This window comes from Aquarana catesbeiana, linkage group LG07 (assembly GCF_042186555.1).
Source record: "Aquarana catesbeiana isolate 2022-GZ linkage group LG07, ASM4218655v1, whole genome shotgun sequence".
In the NCBI taxonomy this organism is placed as follows: Eukaryota; Metazoa; Chordata; class Amphibia; order Anura; family Ranidae; genus Aquarana; species Aquarana catesbeiana.
The window spans coordinates 23,445,066-23,464,923 of NC_133330.1; the positions used below are offsets into that span (position 1 = coordinate 23,445,066).

General features: G+C 45.7%; 1 protein-coding gene across 1 annotated transcript in view; it reads right to left on the reverse strand.

The window, feature by feature from the left end:
* The window catches only part of SLC6A6 (solute carrier family 6 member 6), a gene marked incomplete in the record, with an annotated part of 65,333 nt that overhangs the window by 25,335 nt on the left and 20,140 nt on the right, over nt 1-19,858 (reverse strand). The window contains 1 exon segment of the mRNA XM_073591771.1: nt 9,764-9,898. Coding sequence (XP_073447872.1) covers nt 9,764-9,898 — 135 coding nt within the window.

Consider the following 19,858-nt stretch of genomic DNA (forward strand, 5'->3'; position numbering starts at 1 on the left):
AAAGGACGTCATCACGGTGCCCCGTAAAGACGGCCTTTGTGGTAACAAAACGCGTAGGGTGAGCGACGTACTGACGTCACTGCGCCTCTGTCACGTCCCGCTTTGCACGGGCATGTGCATTTTTTATCCGTGTTTAATTGCTGGACGGCTTTCTCTATCATACATTTGAGTCCTATGTGCTGACCAATCTTTTTTTAACTTTAATAAACCCTCTGGTTTTACCAATGGCGAGTTTTTGTTTTTTCTTCGCAGGCCACACATCTCCATTGAGACAGTGCTCCCATCCTGGGTTTAACAGCAAGCCCCTCAGTGGCAAGTGTTAGCTAGCACCGATACATGTGAGCCGGTATCCTCTCCGGCTGGGATTCGAGGAACGCTCCATCTACAGGCCCCTATCAACACTGGGAGATTGTAGTACCCAAGTTGGGTGACAAGCTAATCTAGCTTGTATAGCTGGTAAGCCTTTATTCTGTGTGGTGGTGGATTCACAGTCTCTGTTCCCTGAAGATTTGTCACTGGGTGTTGCTATGTTTCATCGTTTTTACTATTCACGTTATAGACTGCTTTTTTAAAACATTTGTGACATTTGTTTCAATTTTTACATGGTTCACGTTTAAAATTTGTATATTACTTGTTATCGACAAGGTTTGAAGTTTGATGAAAAGCGGACTATTTTTTTTCACACTATATACATATATTTTCCACATCTGTCACTGTTTGTGACACACATTCAGTGTGTTCTTTTTATAGGTCATTTGCAATTAATTTTCAGCGCAGCTTCCCCTTTTTTTTATATGTTTCACTGGTGTTGTACATCATCTTAAGTTGCAGCTTGGTATTTAATTTGTTCTTAATAGCGCAGTTTTGCTCTTTTCCACAAAGATGTAGATCCTGACATAAAATGTCTAACACATATCGGCCTCTGCTGCAGCCCCTCACCTTATGACTTGGTACAAAGATATAATGTTGCAGTCTGCACACTTGGGGAGAGGAGACTGAGGAAATGCTTCCTCTGGCCTGCAACACGCTGATGAAATATGAGCCTAGGCAAAGTCCCTGGACCGGAGCTCAAGGGTGACTTTTTAAATGATAAAAAGGCGATACTCTTGCTGCCTATTGTGACATGTCAGAAATGTATTCATGGAGATTGCTCCTGAAAATGCTAGCTGCCTGGCTGCCATGCTGATCCACTGGCTTCAGCTCTTTGAGTCACTGACCTGGAATCAGCATGCAGATCAGGAGTTTGTTTTTCACTATGACTTTAGTTGTTGCATGTTTGTTTCAGGTCAGTAGCTCATACTATGAAGGCCAGAAAAACAGGCCGATGATACATTTCAGCAGAGATTAGCAACAACATCTTGTGCTTTCAAATAATCTTTCCTAAAAATCACTCTCTGGCTCCAGTCTGGGAGCGCCGAATATAGAACATAACAGGAGCGCTGGCTGCCGTTTTAAAACTAGTCCAACATGGGCTTTGGCAAGTGAGCAAAGCTAAAGTCCGCCCTTCCATTAAGATCTGAACTCAGTGCAACCAGACTGGAGCTGAGGAGTGCATTCCCGGGAACTGCTGTGTTCAGAGATCTGTGACTTTCCTAGTAACTTTTATTCCTCTACATAACTCTATAAAATATCCACGGGCGAAAATTATAACTTGCACTGATGATGTGTGAAATGAACTAACATCTGTCCCCCCCCCCCCAACCAGCTCAGAACTGTCGGATGGCTAAAAAGATGATGACCGATAGATTGCTCCAGGCAACTGGACTTCTGTCCGTTGCTCTCTGTGCGACCCCCGAGTCCCGCTGCCCTCTACGGCGCTGTCCTCACCCGCACTGAAGTGGTGACAAGCCATCGTGTGCTCTCCATCTGTCTGCCTGACACACTTTTCTTGCCCTTGATTAGGTTTTTATAACTGGCACCATCTGGAAAATACAGATGGAAAAAGTTCCAAAATTCTGACCTCAAGGATTTGGGCAGGACATGAAATGGTGTTCTCAGAGCAGACCTGTTAAACCTAAAGCAGAAGAGCCCTTTAGTTTGAACCTGTCAACCACTTGAAGACCAGGCCTTTCTGGGCACTTTTTGTTTACCAGTAAAAATCTGTATTTTTTGCTAAAAAAAAAAAAAAAAAAAAAAAAAAAAAAATTACTTAGAACCCCAAACGGAGAGAATATTATATATATAGTGGGGTGCACATCTTCACTGGTCTCACAATTCGATTACGATCATCTGGTCAACGATTCGATATCACAATTACCGACGAGCTCCCACTTCTGCGTGGGCCACCTAGACGACCCTATCACGCTGCAATCTTCTGGGATACATCACAGTTCCCAAAAGATTGCCCGGCTATGCAGGACAGCGCAGTGAGACATGCGCACCCGGCTGTGAAGCTGCAAGCTGTCACAGCTGGGTGCCCACAGTAGTATTGCCAGCGCTGTGGACAGGCAGGGGAGAGAAGGGAGGGTTTGGGTGGCCATGTCGCTGGATTGTGGGACAGGTTAGTGTCTTTTTATTTAAAAAAGTCAGAAGATGCACTTTTTTTGTAGCTGCTGACTTTTAATAAACAAAAAATTGACTGGAACTCCGCTTTGAATTAAAAATAACCTCACTCCCTTAAAAAGTGTACTAATCTGGTGCACTACAAGGTACAGAGATTCACACACACACACGGCTGCTGGGAGGTCATGAGGGATTACAATCCACAGCTAACAAACAACCCTGTGAAGTTCCCTGTACTGTCTCTGTGCTGACCAGTGGCAGCTGGTGCTCAAAATTTTTGGAGGAGCGCAAACAAACTGAAAAATACTGAACCTCTCCCATCAAATGCAGCCACTTGTGCCTGTCAAAACGCAGCCATCACTTCACTAACCCCCCCACAATGCACGGGCCGCCACTGGTGCTGACAGTTCCTTAGTATTCTTGTTTGCACCTTCCAGCACACTAGGAGTTAACAGTGGAATGTGCAAAGGGAAGCCCGGGGACCTGTCAGCACAGAGCGTGAGGTGTAAATAGAGTATACATTTGTACTCTACTTAATGTTATTATATATACAAAGTAATTTTAAACATACATACATACATACATATACATATATATATATATATATATATATATATATATATATATATATATATATATATACATATATATATATATATATATATATATATATATATATATATATATATATATATATATATATATATATATATATATATATATATATATATATATATATATATAATAATTGTTTACATCCGCCCTAGACTGGAGGTGATATCGCTCTGGTCCTCCAAGATCATAGAGGCGATCAGGTCTCTGTTCACCTCTATGGCCAGCTACGCGACCTGTTGGATCGTTTCCCAGGCTCACCAGTAAAAGCAGTATGCCCGAGAAACACTAGCGAGCAGCAGGAGGGGCGGGTTCTGCTTCTGAAAGCGATCCAGCAGCTAATAAGCTGCTTGGGCCACTTTCATTAGAAAGCCAATCACCAGCTGAAAAATAAAATAAAAAAAAAAATACCAGCGTTATGGCCGATCGCTTCAGCCATAACCTCAGTAAATCCCTCCAAAGCCACAACGTATAACGTATTGTGGACGGCAATTGGGCAAATTTCACACTTTACAGGAAATCAACAGAGCCGCATTGCTATGTCACTTTACTATTATTTTCAGTAAAGAAGATGATCTTTCTTGCAGGGTAATTTTGACGTAAAATTTCTATTAAGTTTTAGCCATAGTCTTTTCTAAAATGTCAGTTTAGTTTTAGTCATATTTTAGTAGACTAAAATAGTGTTTGTTTTTTTTTTTTTTTAAATGAACACAGCTTTCTTGTCATGCTTTAAAAAAATTCTGTTCCCTAGCTCCTTTATTTGTCATATAGCCTATGCGGCCTGGACCACATGGTGACCGTCTATCAGGAGCATTGTGGGTGTTTTCAGCTATTACAGACCAGTCTTTCTGCAGCTTTTTACCTTAGAGGAACCCTTCCAGTGATTTTCACGCCTCAAGGAACCCTTGCGATTAGTCCATCAGGAGTATTCAGGAAAATGTTCCATACATCGGTGGTCAGTGGGAAGAATGCCCCCCTTAGGCCCCTTTCACACTGGGGGCGTTTTTCAGGCGCTTTAGCGCTAAAAATAGCGCCTGTAAAAAGCCTCAGCTGCAAACCCAGTGTGTGCTGTGTTGGCAAGGCGTCACAAAAAGTCCTGCAAGCAGCTTTTTCGCAGCGCTACTGCCCATTGAAATCAATGGGCAGTGCCGCAGAACCGCCAGCAAAGCGCCGCTGCAGCGGCATTTTGCGGGCGTTTTTAACCCTTTTTCGTCCGCTAGCGGCCGAATAGCGCCATTAAAACAATGGTAAAGCGCCGCTAAAAATATCGGCGCTTTTCCGCCGACTGGGCGCTGGCAGTATGACAGTGCCCTTACAGAGGTGGTTAGAATGCCACCGTTACTGACAGCGTTAAAGATCATTGGATTGATGCTATGCTACTGGATCTGCCACGAGGTAATGGACCTGGATCTATAACGAAACCATCAAATGGGAGGTCAGTTAGCCACAGCTCAAGGAACCCTGGGGGTTTTCACAGAACCCTGGTTGAGAATGGCTGTTATAGACTGTAGAGAGTCTCTATAATTCAGGCAGTTCTCATCTGGCAGAGTTGCAGGATACCCAAGGCACATCCATTGGGCAGAACTACAAAATAGGATGTAGAACCGGCATATATGAATGAGCAAATAAGGCTCCCCTCCCAACTCCCCTGTGTACATATAAAAATACGGAATACATATAGAAATTACAGTTTGAAAACACGAGTATTAGGAGAAGCTCTCCTCTTGGAAAAATTTTCCAAATACAACAACAGGGACCAATCTAAGTTGGTAGCTCACATTTTCACAGATGTCAAAAGAACCATTGTGAAAGCAGGAAAAAAACCTCAATACCCTTTACAGAGTTAAAAAAAATAGACAGACAATGTTTTTTGAAAACTTATCTGCCCTTCAGGAAGGCAAAATAGACAAGTTCAACTAAATTCAATAGGCAAGTAAGAAATCCTGGATGGCCGCGCTCCAACTTGATCCACTTTATTCATGTATGGTAAAATCCATAAGGCAAAAATGATATACAGTGGGGGACAAAAAGCAAGGTTGAAGAGTTTCGTGCATTAGCACTTAATCATAACTGGAGGTTAATTTGGAGGGTACGATTAGGCGCTAATGTGCAAACAGTGTCAATCTTGCTTTTTGTCCCCCACTGTATGTCGTTTTTGCCTCAAGCTACCTCTATTGCTACTTGGAATGGACTTTAGCTTGTGACCACCAACTATAAAAACTCTTCTCCTGCACCGACCTTGGCTTGGGACGCCGACACCAATCATCGGTCTAGGGGTTCAGACAATTCAATCTCTTAAGAACGGAGAACTGTGCTTAGCCTGACGTTTTTGGTCATTGGTCTCCACTCACTACAGGTATTCTAATGCCGCGTACACACGAGCGGACTTTCTATCCTACTTGGTCCGGCACACTTTCCGACGGACTTTGTCCGCCGGACTTTAAAACGGACGGACTTGCCCACACACGCCGGGACTTTCCGGCGGGCTAAGTCCGCCCGTCTTTCCGACGGACTTTCGCCGGAGTTCCGGCGGACTTTCAGAATGAACGGACTTGCCCACACACGGACAAGTCCGTTCATTTTGAACGTGACTCAGGTGCGACGGGACTAGAAAAGGATGTCAATCTTGCCGCTTTTATCGGCGAGATTGACACCTTACTAGCCCCGTCGCGGGGCATACCAGGCCCTTAGGTCTGGTATGGATTATAAAGGGGAACCCCGCTACGCCGAAAAAACGGCGTGGGGTCCCCCTAAAATCCATACCAGACCCCGATCCGAGCACGCAGCCTGGCCGGTCAGGAAAGGGGGTGGGGACGAGCGAGCGCCCCCCCCCCCCTCCTGAACCGTACCAGGCCGCATGCCCTCAACATGGGGGTGGGTGCTTTGGGGGAGGGGGGCGCCCTGCGCCCCCCCCCCCCCAAAGCACCTTGTCCCCATGTTGATGAGGACAAGGGCCTCTTCCCGACAACCCTGGCCGTTGGTTGTCGGGGTCTGCGGGCGGGGGCTTATCGGAATCTGGGAGGCCACTTTAATAAGGGGGCCCCCAGATCCCGGCCCCCCACCCTATGTAAATGAGTATGGGGTACATGGTACCCCTACCCATTTACCTAGGAAAAAAGTGTAAGTAATAAAACACACTACACAGGTTTTTAAAATATTTTATTAAACAGCTCCGGGGGGGGGGAATCTTCCTCCGGCTTCGGGGGTCTTCTTCCGGCTTCGGGGGTCCCTCCGCTTCATCTTCTCCCGGCGTCCGGTTGGTTCTTCTCCGCTCTCTTCTCCCGGTGTTCCTGTTCTTCGGCCGGCTCCTCTGCTGTCTTCAATTAGCTCTCTTGCCAGCAGAGGTCCGGACTTCTGGGCTTCTGGGCTTCTTCTCTTCTCTTCTCCAGATGTTGACACGACGCTCTCTCCTGCTGGACTGCTCTCCGAGGGCTGCGTTGTGACTTATATAGGTGGAGACCCCGCCCCCTTTTGATGTCACAGTCCCTGGGCATGCTGGGACTGTGACGTTTTAGGGGGCGTGGTCAACATCACCCAGTGACCACGCCCCCTAAAACGTCACAGTCCCAGTATGCCCAGGGACTGTGACATCAAAAGGGGGCGGGGTCTCCGCCTATATAAGTCACAACGCAGCCCTCGGAGAGCAGTCCAGCAGGAGAGAGCGTCGTGTCAACATCTGGAGAAGAGAAGAGAAGAAGCCCAGAAGTCCGGACCTCTGCTGGCAAGAGAGCTAATTGAAGACAGCAGAGGAGCCGGCCGAAGAACAGGAACACCGGGAGAAGAGAGCGGAGAAGAACCAACCGGACGCCGGGAGAAGATGAAGCGGAGGGACCCCCGAAGCCGGAAGAAGACCCCCGAAGCCGGAGGAAGATCCCCCCCCCCGGAGCTGTTTAATAAAATATTTTAAAAACCTGTGTAGTGTGTTTTATTACTTACACTTTTTTCCTAGGTAAATGGGTAGGGGTACCATGTACCCCATACTCATTTACATAGGGTGGGGGGCCGGGATCTGGGGGCCCCCTTATTAAAGGGGGCTCCCAGATTCCGATAAGCCCCCGCCCGCAGACCCCGACAACCAACGGCCAGGGTTGTCGGGAAGAGGCCCTTGTCCTCATCAACATGGGGACAAGGTGCTTTGGGGGGGGGGGGGCGCAGGGCGCCCCCCTCCCCCAAAGCACCCACCCCCATGTTGGAGGGCATGCGGCCTGGTACGGTTCAGGAGGGGGGGGGCGCTCGCTCGTCCCCACCCCCTTTCCTGACCGGCCAGGCTGCGTGCTCGGATCGGGGTCTGGTATGGATTTTAGGGGGGACCCCACGCCGTTTTTTTCGGCGTAGGGGCTTCCCTTTATAATCCATACCAGACCTAAGGGCCTGGTATGCCCCGCCGCAATAGGAAAATGTGTTTTTCCTATTGCAGCGAGCGTGAGATGCAATACCCTGCCCTCGTGTTGTATCTGGTCCGTCGGACCAGCCTACACACGAGCGGGCTTTCCGTCGGACCAGCACACACACGAGCGGACTTTCCGCCCGAAACTGAGTCCGGCGGAAAGATTTAGAACTTTCTTCAAATCTAGGTCCGGCGGGCTTTTGGGAAAAAGTCCGCCGGAAAAGTCCGCCGGTGCCTACACACGGGCGGATTGTCCGGCACACTCTGGTCCGCCGGACCAAGTATGCCGGAAAGTCCGACCGTGTGTACGCGGCATTACAAGATAGCTAAAAATATCAATGGTGCCAGTGGGAACTTATCTGAGAGGCATAAATTGCTCATTGCTCAAGGAACCCCTAGCAACCTCTTGAGGAACCCAGTTGAGAAACCCTGATCTACAATGTGTACCTTTAGTAATGGATTGTTCGATCATTGGACTTGCACAAATTATCCATTACTTTTTATATTGCTTTGTTCAATAAAAACCTAATGAAAAGTAAACATTTTAAAACATGAAACATTAATAAAAAATTGTTGTATATCAAGTTGACACACACTTTATATAAAAATAAATTTAACACAATATCTCACAAAAGTGAGATAAACCCCTCACGTTTTTGTACATTTTTTATTCTATCTTTTCATGTGACAACACTGAAGAAATGACACTTTGCTACAATGTAAAGTAGTGAGTGTACAGCTTGTATAGCAGTGTAAATTTGCTGTCCCCTCAAAATAACTCAACACACAGCCAATAATGTCTAAACCGCTGGCAACAAAAGTGAGTACACCCCTAAGTGAAAATCTCCAAATGTGGCCAAAGTGTCAATATTTTGTGTGGCCACCATTATTTTCCAGCACTGCCTTAACCCTCTTGGGCATGGAGTTCACCAGAGCTTCACAGGTTGCCACCGGAGTCCTCTTCCACTCCTCCATTACATCACAGAGCTGGTGGATGTTAGAGACCTTGCGCTCCTCCATCTTCCATTTGAGAATGCCCCACAGATGCTCAATAGGGTTTAGGTCTGGAAACATGCTTGGCCAGTCCATCACCTTTACCCTCAGCTTCTTTAGCAAGGCAGTGGTCGTCTTGGAGGTGTGTTTGGGGTCATTATATTGGAATACTGCCCTGCGGCCCAGTCTCCGAAGGGAGGGGATCATGCTCTGCTTCAGTATGTCACAGTACATGTTGGCATTCATGGTTCCCTCAATGATCTGTAGCTCCCCAGTGCCGGCAGCACTCATGCAGCCTCAGACCATGACTCTCCCACCACCATGCTTGACTGTAGGCAAGACACACTTGTCATTGTACTCCTCACCTGGTTGCCGCCACACACGCTTGACACCATCTGAACCAAATAAGTTTATCTTGGTCTCATCAGACCACAGGACATGGTTCATGTGCTTAGTCTGCCTGTCTTCAGCAAACTGTTTGCAGGCTCTCTTGTGCATCATCTTTAGACGACAGCCATGCAGACCAATTTGATGCAGTGTGCGGCATATAGTCTGAGCACTGACAGGCTGACCCTCACCCCTTCAACCTCTGCAGCAATGCTGGCAGCACTCATACGTATATTTCCCAAAGACAACCTCTGGATATGACTGAGCACATGCACTCAACTTCTTTGGTCGACCATGGCGAGGTCTGTTCTGAGTGGAACCTGTCCTGTCAAACAGCTGTATGGTCTTGGCCATCTTATAGCCTAGGCCATCTCTATGTAGAGCGATCATTTTTGTTTTTTTTAGATCCTCAGAGTGTTCTTTGCCATGAGGTGCCATGTTGAACTTCCAGTGACCAGTATGAGAGAGAGTGAGAGCGATAACACCAAATTTAACACACCTGAGACCTTGTAACACTAATGAGTCACATGACACTGGAAGAGGGAAAATGGCTAATTGGGCCCAATTTGGACATTTTCACTTAGGAGTGTACTCACTTTTGTTGCCAGCGGTTTAGACATTAATGGCTGTGTGTTGAGTTATTTTGAGGGGACAGCAAATTTACACTGCTATACAAGCTGTACACTCACTACTTTACATTGTAGCAAAGTGTCATTTCAGTGTTGTCACATGAAAAGATATAATAAAATATTTACACAACTGTGAGGGGTGTACTCACTTTTGCGAGAGAGATATTTTTTTTAAGAAAATGGAGGTTACGGTTTCCTTCAATACAAAGAGGAATACAATGAAGAGCAGAATCAGTGCTGAAGAGGTCATTACCGGTAAAGATGGGGCAGATCTTCTCCCAGCAGGTGATACCACCTTCAGATGTGAACTGCCCCAGAACTACCTCCAGGAAGAACACAGGTAAACCGCCCCCGAACAGGAAGATGAAATATGGGATGAGAAAAGCACCTGGTAAGAAAAAAGCAGAAGATTATTAATGGGGTGACCTTGATACATAGTTACGTAGTTAGTCAGGTTAAAAAAAGACACAAGTCCAACCATAAAAATAAATAAATATAAAATAATATCAAACGATCCCATATACCCAATCCTATACCCACAGTTTAGCCAGAGGAAGGCAAGAAAAACCCCAGCAAAGCAGGCTACAGCAGGGGAAAAAATTTCCTTCCTGACCCCCGAGAGGCAATCAGATACTCCCTGGATCAACTTTACCTATAAATGTTAGTACCTAGTTATATTGTGTGCATTTAGGAAAGAATCCAGGCCTTTTCTTAAAGCAATCGGAGTTGGCCAGAACCATCTCTGGAGAGAGTCTATTCCACATTTTCACAGCTCTTACTGTGAAGAAACCTTTCCGTATTTGGAGATGAAATCTTTTCCTCTAGGCATAAAGAGTGCCACCTTGTCCTCTGTGTTGACCGTACATTGAATAACTCAACACCAAGTTCACTATATGGACCCCTTATATATTTATACATGGTTATCATATCCCCCTTAATCTCCTCTTCTCAAGAGAGAATAAAATTCAGTTCCTGTAATCTTTCCTCATAGATGAGCTCCTCCATGCCTCTTATCAGTTTGATTACCCTTCTCTGCACTTTCTCCAGTTCCCCGATATCCCCTTTGAGAACTGGTGCCCAAAACTGAACTGCATATTCCAGATGAGGTCTTACTAATGATTTGTACAGGGGCAAAATGATATCTCTCTCGGGTCCATACCTCTCTTAATACAAGAAAGGACGTTGCTCACTTTGGAAACCGCAGCTTGGCATTGCATGTTATTATTGAGCTTATGATTTACCAAAACTCCCAGATCCTTCTCCACTATGGATCCCCCCAGTTGTACTCCCCCTAGTATGTATGATGCATGCACATTCTTAGTCCCCAAGTGCATAACTTTACATTTATCAACATTAAACCTCATTTGCCACATAGTCGCCCAATTAGACAGAGCATTGAGGTCGGCTTGTAAATTGGAGACATCCAGGACGTTATTCCACTGCCTTTATCAACCGATCTCATTGAGGGCATAGTCACATTAAGCCTTGTTGCCTTGTACTGTATCCGAGCATGACTGTACCTGCTACCTACTGATCCCTGCTGTCCTACGCTTACATTGTGCCAGGCCTGAGCATGCTTACTTCTCATCACCCCTGCCAACCAAACCACAATGATCCCTGCTTCCGTTCTCAATGGATGCTCAGTGAACTAGGATAGTTCCATGCTCAGACACAGTTAGTGATCACACAGATGCATACCAAGTCCAATCCAACCAAGCCCACATCCTCAAGTGTTCAAGCATGGTAATGGTGAAATCGCATTAGTCAACCAAACTGGACTTTTGGGTTGAAATGTGCTCAGGCATGGACCGTTTGTGAAAGTTTCCTTTTCCAGCATGACTGTGCCGATACGTACAAGCCAGCTCCATATAGGGGACATGGTGTGAGGAGCTTGGTGTGGAGGAACTTGGGTGTCCTGCACAGAGAGAGACTTGACCGCAACTCTACTGAATACCTTTGGGGCGAATTAGAATGTTGACTGTCAATCAGATCTACTGTTCCAACATCACCCCCTACTAAAAAGGGTATGGAGCACTCCAAACAGCTTCTCGACCTTCTGTGTGGTGTGAGTGGTGCCCTTGTGCTAATTCCAGAAATCATAAGCACTTCAAACATGAGCAATTTACTGACCTTACAAATGCTCTTTTGGCTAAATGGGCACAAATTCTTACAAACACACTCCAAATCTTGTGGAAAGCCTTCCCAGAAGAGTGGAGGCTGTTATGGCTGCAGAGGAAGGAGGGCAATCTCATATTAATGTCCATTGTTCTGGCATGGGAAGCAGTTTACTATAACCACCTGACCTCTGGAAGGTTTTATCCACGTCACAACCAGGCCATTTTTTTGCTATTTGGCACTGCGCTACTTTAACTGGTCATTGCACGGTCATGCAACACTCTACCTAAAATAAATTTAGATCTTTTTTTCACACAAATAGAGCTTTTAGTGGTATTTAATTACCCCGTTTTTTTATGTTTTGCTATATAAACAAAAAGACCGAAAATTTAGAAAAAAAAAAAAAAAACTATTTTTTACTTTCGGTTATAGAACATATCCAATAAAATCAAAATTTCTTCATAAATGTAAGCCAAATGTACTGTATTCTGCTGCATGCATTTGGTGTAAAAAAAATCCCAAAAAGTGTTTAACCACTTAAGGACCAGCCTCGTTTTGGATTTTTAGGTGTTTACATGTTTAAAACAGGTTTTTCTGCTAGAAAATTACTTAGAACCCCCAAACATTATATATGGTTTTTCTTCTAACACCCTAGAGAATACAATGGCGGTCATTGCAATACTTTTTTTTGCACCGTATTTGCGCAGCGGTCTTATAAGCGCACTTTTTTTGGAAAAAATTCACTTTTTTGAATAAAAAAAATAAAACAGTAAAGTTATCCCAATTTTTTTTTATATTGTGAAATATAATGTTACGCCAAGTAAATTGATACCCAACATGTCATGCTTGAAAATTGCGCCCGCTCGTGGAATGGCGTCAAACTTTTACCCTCAAAAATCTCCATAGGCGACGTTTAAAAAATTCTACAGGTTGCATATTTTGCGCTACAGAGGAGATCTAGGGCTAGAATTATTGCTCTCGCTCTACCGGTCGCGGCGATACCTCACATGTGTGGTTTGACCACCGTTTTCATATGCGGGCGCTACTCACGTATGCGTTCGCTTCTGCGCGCGAGCTCGTCGGGACAGGGGGGTTTTAAAAATTTTTTTTTTTTTTTTTTATTATTTATTTTACAATATTTTATTTATTTTTACACTGTTTAAAAAAAAAAAAATTGTGTCACTTTTATTCCTATTACAAGGAATGTAAACATCCCTTGTAATAGAAAAAAGCATGGCAGGACCTCTTAAATATGAGATTTGGGGTCAAAAAGACCTCAGATCTCATATTTACACGCAATCGCCTCCGCCGCTACCGACGGCTCCGGTAAGCGGCGGAGGGCACCGGATCGCGGCGTAAGGGGGGGCCCCTCTCCCGCCACCGATAAAAGTGATCTCGCGGCGAATCCGCCGCAGGGACCACTTTTATCCCAAAGCCGGCCTAGCACGAAAACGGGGATACCGGGGTTATGGCAGCTAGCTGCTGCCATAACAACGATATCCCCGTTCAAACTTAGGACGTACATAGTCGTGCGGCGGTCGGGAAGTGGTTAATAGAATTGGTCTGGTTTATGCAAAGTTACAGAGAGTGTACAAACTATGGTATGTACTATATATGTAAAAATGTATCAATCCTGATGTACCATCTCATTTCTTGAGGCCCAAAAACATCAGGACAGTACAAATACCCCTCAAATGACCCCTTTTTTTGGAAAGTACACAGTCCAAGGTATTTAGTAAGAGGCATGTCTAGTATTTTGAAGTTGTAACTTTTTGTAACAACTTTTTTTTTTTTTTTTTTTTACATACTGTCACAGCACAGTAAGTACAGCATCATCATATGACTGGTGTGATCAGGGACATTGACTGGTGGCAGTATGTAAATAAAAAACAAATTTTTTTTTAGTTTTTTTTTTTTTTCTCACATACTTTCATCGGAGTTCAGTGTCACTACTCGGGGGGGGGGGATTTTATTTTTACACTTTGGATTGCTGTTACAGTGATGGTCACTATAACAGCAATGTTTTGAATGGGTTACATCCATAACAACTGTGATTACTATTGTGTGCTGTGATTGGCCCACAGCTATCACATGGTACGGGGTGCTGTGATTAGCCCATGTACCATGTGATAGCTGTTGGCCAATCACAGCACCAGAATACTAAGCACAGCTTTTATGAATGAAACCCATTCATAACAGCTGTGTTTATGTGATCTCACAGCAATCACAGGACACCCTGATCGCTAAAAAGCCGCTGGGTACCAGGAGCTGCAATCTGCCATATCCAAAGCGGTCGTGGGAGTGGCGCCCTGTGCTCCCATCGGCTGCCAACATACCGTACATGTACGCGATCCAGCCTGCCCGTGCTGCCCACCCGCAGTAAAAACGTACTGTGGGCGGGCGGAAGCTGGTTAAAAACTCAGCAGGAATAGTAGGGCCCGTTCATAATGGCCAAAGCAGGTGAGCAGACTGGTAGACTCAGCACACAGGCTTTGGCCATTTAGGAGTTGGCCCAACTTGGCCTGCTGAATTTTTTTTAATTGATATACACTGCATCCCATTCCGAATGAGAACCTCAGATCTCGATAACAACGGCAATAAGAGATCTTGTTAATGATGCTCCCAACAGATGAGCAAAACATTAGGCGATTTAGGACTCAGTCGGTCTTTGTTTTTTGGCTGTCTGTGTCCTGCACGAGCGACTTCCCTTCACTTCCTGTCCAAGAGACACAACAGGAAGATGACATTTTTTCCCTCTTAGACAGTTGCCACCAAAACAGGTTTAGCCATTTAAAGGATTTCCCCTCACCTCCTGTTCTGACACGATAATTTTGAATTTCCCCTCGCTTTTTGTTTTGGAGATGATGGTCCCCAACAAGGACACAGCCAGCAATAAAAACTAAAATTAAAGGCCTTTGTCAGCAGGCTTTTTTTTTTTGCTTCAAGCAGGTTTTGCAGTCTAAAGCCTCCATACACACGATCTGACGCTTTGTTGGCCAAAAAATCTGACTTGTCTGAAGGGCATGTGTCGGGAACTTGTATTGCATACAAACGGTACACAATTGTCAGCCAACAAACACTAACGTAGTGACGTACGATGAGGAATTTCAGCTCTTGAGCGCCACCCTTTGGGCACCTTCTGCTAATGATGACGCTATGATTAAGCACCGACTACAGTGTGAAACGCGTCAGCTTTCATGCATTTTCTGCTGCGGCATGCATCTTTTATGACTTTTACTTAATAAATGCAGCATATTAAATTTGAGTGCGGCTGTCCAGGACTCTCTAATTACTTTGGTGTACAAGCATTGCCGGCACCTGTTGCTTCCAGCATGGAGGAGATGTTTGCTTTCGATCAGCTTTCCTAGAGCGGTGATAAATTTTCTCTTTCTACCTTCTGCTATTGTCGCGTTTGGTGAGCATTGATTCCGAGCATGCGTGTTTGTACTTTTGACTTTTGTGTGACGGACTTGTGTACAGACGATACGAAAATCTGACAACAGACTGTCATCCGCCAAAAATTTACTAGCCTGCCATCCAACATTTGTTGGCGGAAAGTTGGACAACAATTGTCTGACGGAGCGTACTAACGGTCGGATTTTAGGCCAACAGTCTGTCACACAATTCCCGGCCAAAAATCCGATCGTGTGTACGAGGCTTTAAGCAAAAAAGGCACACTTCGAGGCAAAATCCAGGCACACGCCCTTTTGGACAAAAGTCTGAGGCTCTGTTGGCCAACAATCCGATCGTGTGTACGAGGCTTTAAGCAGGTCTGTGGAAATGCAAATACCGCTTAAGACAGGATAAATGCAGGTTAGAAGCATCTCAAACTAAAATTAAACTGATGAGAAAGCAATACCCTAGCAGCTCAACTGCTTCATTTAGGATTCAGTATCTTTGTACCGATTCTCTGGCTAGGATGTTCCGTTCCCGATATATTCAGCCATAAGAAGAAGAACAAGATGGCTGCTCGGTATACAGTGGAACCTTGGATTACGAACATAATCCGCTCCAGGAGAATGCTTGTAATCCAAAGCACTCGCATATCAAAGCGAGTTTCCCCATAGAAGTCAATGGAAACAAAGATAATTAGTTCCGCATTGACTTCTATTGCATGCAATACCGCATGTGGACAGAGGTGGGGGGGGCGCTGGAGAGCCTCGGAAATACTGGGGGACAGCTCGGCTGAACTCGGAAACGCTCAGGAACGGAGTATTTCCGAACGGCTCCAAACCGCTCGGAGTGTCACCGGCGCCCCCCGCACCTCTGGCCAAATGCGGTACCGCACACGCCATTGGCTTGAATCCTGCTCGTTTTGCGAGACACTCGCAAACCGAGTCAGGATTTTTTTTTTAAAAGTTGCTAGTCTTTCAAAACGCTCGTTAACCGCGTTACTCGTAAACCAAGGTTCCACTGTACTCTTCAGTACAAATCTTTATTGGCTACACGTTAAAAAACACTGGGGTTGATTTACTAAATCTGGAGGGTGCAGAATCTGGTGCAGCTGTGCATGGTAGCCAATCAGCTTCTAACTTTAGCTTGTTCAATTAAGCTTTGATAAAAAAAAAAAAAAAAAAAAAAAAAAAAAACACACACACCACACACACACACCAACTGGAAGCGGATTGGTTTCTAGACTTCTAGGTTTCTAGAGCTGCACCAGATTTTGCACTCTCCAGTTTTAGTAAATCAACTCCCCCACGTGTGTACAGCTAATGCGTTTCACCAACAACACCCTTCCTCATAGCTTCCAATGCTATGAGGAAGGCTGTTGTGTCCAAGTTGCATTAGCTGTACACATACACACACTGCATTTACTAACATGTCACCAATAAAGATTTGCACCGAAGAGTATACCAAGTAGACGGCTTGTTCTTAATATGGACTGAATAAAACTGACACCAATACAATCCAACAACTTCGGGCAGCTCTGTAGTCATAAATCCATAAATTTATTTTTCAAATAAAACCAACGTGAGTACCTGACAAAGATCTGGTATTAGTCTTTTGCAATCCCTGTATAGCAGGGCTCAGAGTGGGGACAGGAAGCAGCAGCACAAGGGGCCAATAGGTTGACAAGGAGCAAGCTGATCGAAGGAGAATAAGTGACAGAGATGACCTCATCACCACGCTGCATCTCTTTTCACTGTCCAGTCTCAGGCTGGCTCCATGACAGCCTGAGCTCAGAGTAAAGTGGGTTGAATGAAGCTGGCCATCATTTAACCGAGGACACCTAGTGGCAGAAATATAGTACTGAGGGGGGACAGCAAGTATTGCAGAAAAAGCTGTTCTCTCTTTTGCTTTTTAAAAACGCAACATTTTCAGCAGGTTATTCATTTTTTAAATTAATCTTTGGCTGAAAGTTCTGTTCCAACCCTTCTCTACTTTGTTAAAAAAAAAAAAAAAAAAAAAATCTCCAGCATCTACAAACTGGTGATGACAGCTCACGTAACGCGTTATTTGATTCCATGTTTATAGCGATTTTGGCTGCAAAGAGCTCAGACAGCAGCTCCTATCTAAATGAAAAAAAAACAGGACATTCATCCAACGTGAGAAGATGCTGAGATTACTGAATTAATCCAATTAACACATTCACCTCCATTCTTTACTATAAGAGCCTCCAATGCGTGATCCTTCCTGACGCCCCCCAGTAATGCCGTGCCTGTCCCAGTCCCCCCCCTCCGCAGCATCATGCATATACAGAATTATCAGGTCTTGAACACATTAACATGCCTTGATAAGATTATCAACATTAAGCTGATTGCGCTCACCTGAAAAAGGCCGCCGTTTCCCTTTGAATGTCCTACAGCCCTCGGCACGCATGTCCTTTAACATTGTTTATATGTTGGCATGGTTTAAAAAGTCAAAGTCTAGAGAATTTCTTTTTTTTATTCTACAGAGTGAAGAAGATTTTTTATCTGCTGCACTACAGAGCATCTCCACCTTATGTTAGGGGAATTAGGAGAGTTATGTAGTCCCGCAGGGGAAACTTTTATATCTACCTGGACTTCCACCTTAAAGTGGTAGTAAACTACTATTTTTTTTTCTTGTTTTTAATCAGTCCCTTTGCAGCGTTATGCCATAATGTGCAAGTATGCACTGTATGCTAGCACATTATGGCATACTTGCCTTTCAAACTGAGCCCTCCAGCCGGTAAGCGGTCACTGCTGCCAGTGCTACCATCTTTGCGTTTTCCGGTCACTTGAATGGCCAGGCCGCAAAGTCGTCACACCAGCGCACATGCACAGCAGTCACCACCGTGCACGGGGCGCTCTCTGCATTCAGGGCACACTCAGCGTGCAGCGACATCATCAGCTAAATGGCGCAAGTGGAGATGTTCAAACGTGCCTACAGGTAAGACTTATTATAAGCTTACCTGTAGGACAAAATTAAATAGAAAGGAATTTACAGGAGAATTCTAGGAATGGATATACTTTTACATAGTTACATTGGCCCAGCTTGGAGCAATGTATCTCTATATACCATGCCTGTGGGATCCTCTAGAACAGGGGTCTCCAAAGTTCCTAAAACAAAAAGGGCCAGTATACTGTCCTCCAGACTTTAGGGGGACCGGAGCGTGACCATTGGGAGTAGAAATTGTCCTGGCATCAGTGGGAGTAAACAATGCATCGTTGGTGTCAGTGGGAGGAAGAATAGTGCCCCATCGTTGGTGTCAGTGGGAGGAAAAATAGTGCCCCATCGTTGGTGTCAGTGGGAGGAAAAATAGTGCCCCATCGTTGGTGTCAGTGGGAGGAAAAATAGTGCCCCATCGTTGGTGTCAGTGGGAGGAAAAATAGTGCCCCATCGTTGGTGTCAGTGGGAGGAAAAATAGTGCCCCATCGTTGGTGTCAGTGGGAGGAAAAATAGTGCCCCATCGTTGGTGTCAGTGGGAGGAAAAATAGTGCCCCATCGTTGGTGTCAGTGGGAGGAAAAATAGCGCCCCATCACTGGTGTCAGTGGGAAGAATAGCGCCCCATCACTGGTGTCAGTGGGAAGAATAGCGCCCCATCACTGGTGTCAGTGGGAAGAATAGCGCCCCATCACTGGTGTCAGTGGGAAGAATAGCGCCCCATCACTGGTGTCAGTGGGAAGAATAGCGCCCCATCACTGGTGTCAGTGGGAAGAATAGCGCCCCATCACTGGTGTCAGTGGGAAGAATAGCGCCCCATCACTGGTGTCAGTGGGAAGAATAGCGCCCCATCACTGGTGTCAGTGGGAAGAATAGCGCCCCATCACTGGTGTCAGTGGGAAGAATAGCGCCCCATCACTGGTGTCAGTGGGAAGAATAGCGCCCCATCACTGGTGTCAGTGGGAAGAATAGCGCCCCATCACTGGTGTCAGTGGGAAGAATAGCGCCCCATCACTGGTGTCAGTGGGAAGAATAGCGCCCCATCACTGGTGTCAGTGGGAAGAATAGCGCCCCATCACTGGTGTCAGTGGGAAGAATAGCGCCCCATCACTGGTGTCAGTGGGAAGAATAGCGCCCCATCACTGGTGTCAGTGGGAAGAATAGCGCCCCATCACTGGTGTCAGTGGGAAGAATAGCGCCCCATCACTGGTGTCAGTGGGAAGAATAGCGCCCCATCACTGGTGTCAGTGGGAAGAATAGCGCCCCATCACTGGTGTCAGTGGGAAGAATAGCGCCCCATCACTGGTGTCAGTGGGAAGAATAGCGCCCCATCACTGGTGTCAGTGGGAAGAATAGCGCCCCATCACTGGTGTCAGTGGGAAGAATAGCGCCCCATCACTGGTGTCAGTGGGAAGAATAGCGCCCCATCACTGGTGTCAGTGGGAAGAATAGCGCCCCATCACTGGTGTCAGTGGGATTAATAGTGCCCTATCGCTGGGAGAAATAGTGCCCCATTGTTGGGGTCAGTGCGATTTATAGTGCTCCATTGTTGGTGTCAGTTTGAGGAATAGTGCCTCATTGTTGATGTCAGTAGAAGGAATATTGCCCCATTGTTGGCATCAGTGGAAGGAAAAGTGCCCCCCGGGCCAGATAAGGGCAAGAGAAGGACTGCATCAAGCCCCCAGGCTGGAGTTTGGAGGCCCCTGCTCTAGAAGGTGGAAATCACTGTATAGACACCACTACTCCGCTTGTTTCCATGTCCCATGCGGAGCGGCTGTCCTGCTGCATTGTGAACACGGGAGGTCGGCCGCTGGGCGAGGGCACCATTCAGAGAATGATTTGTATTTTCTCAAAAAACGCAAAGCATTCTCCAATTGGATGAGG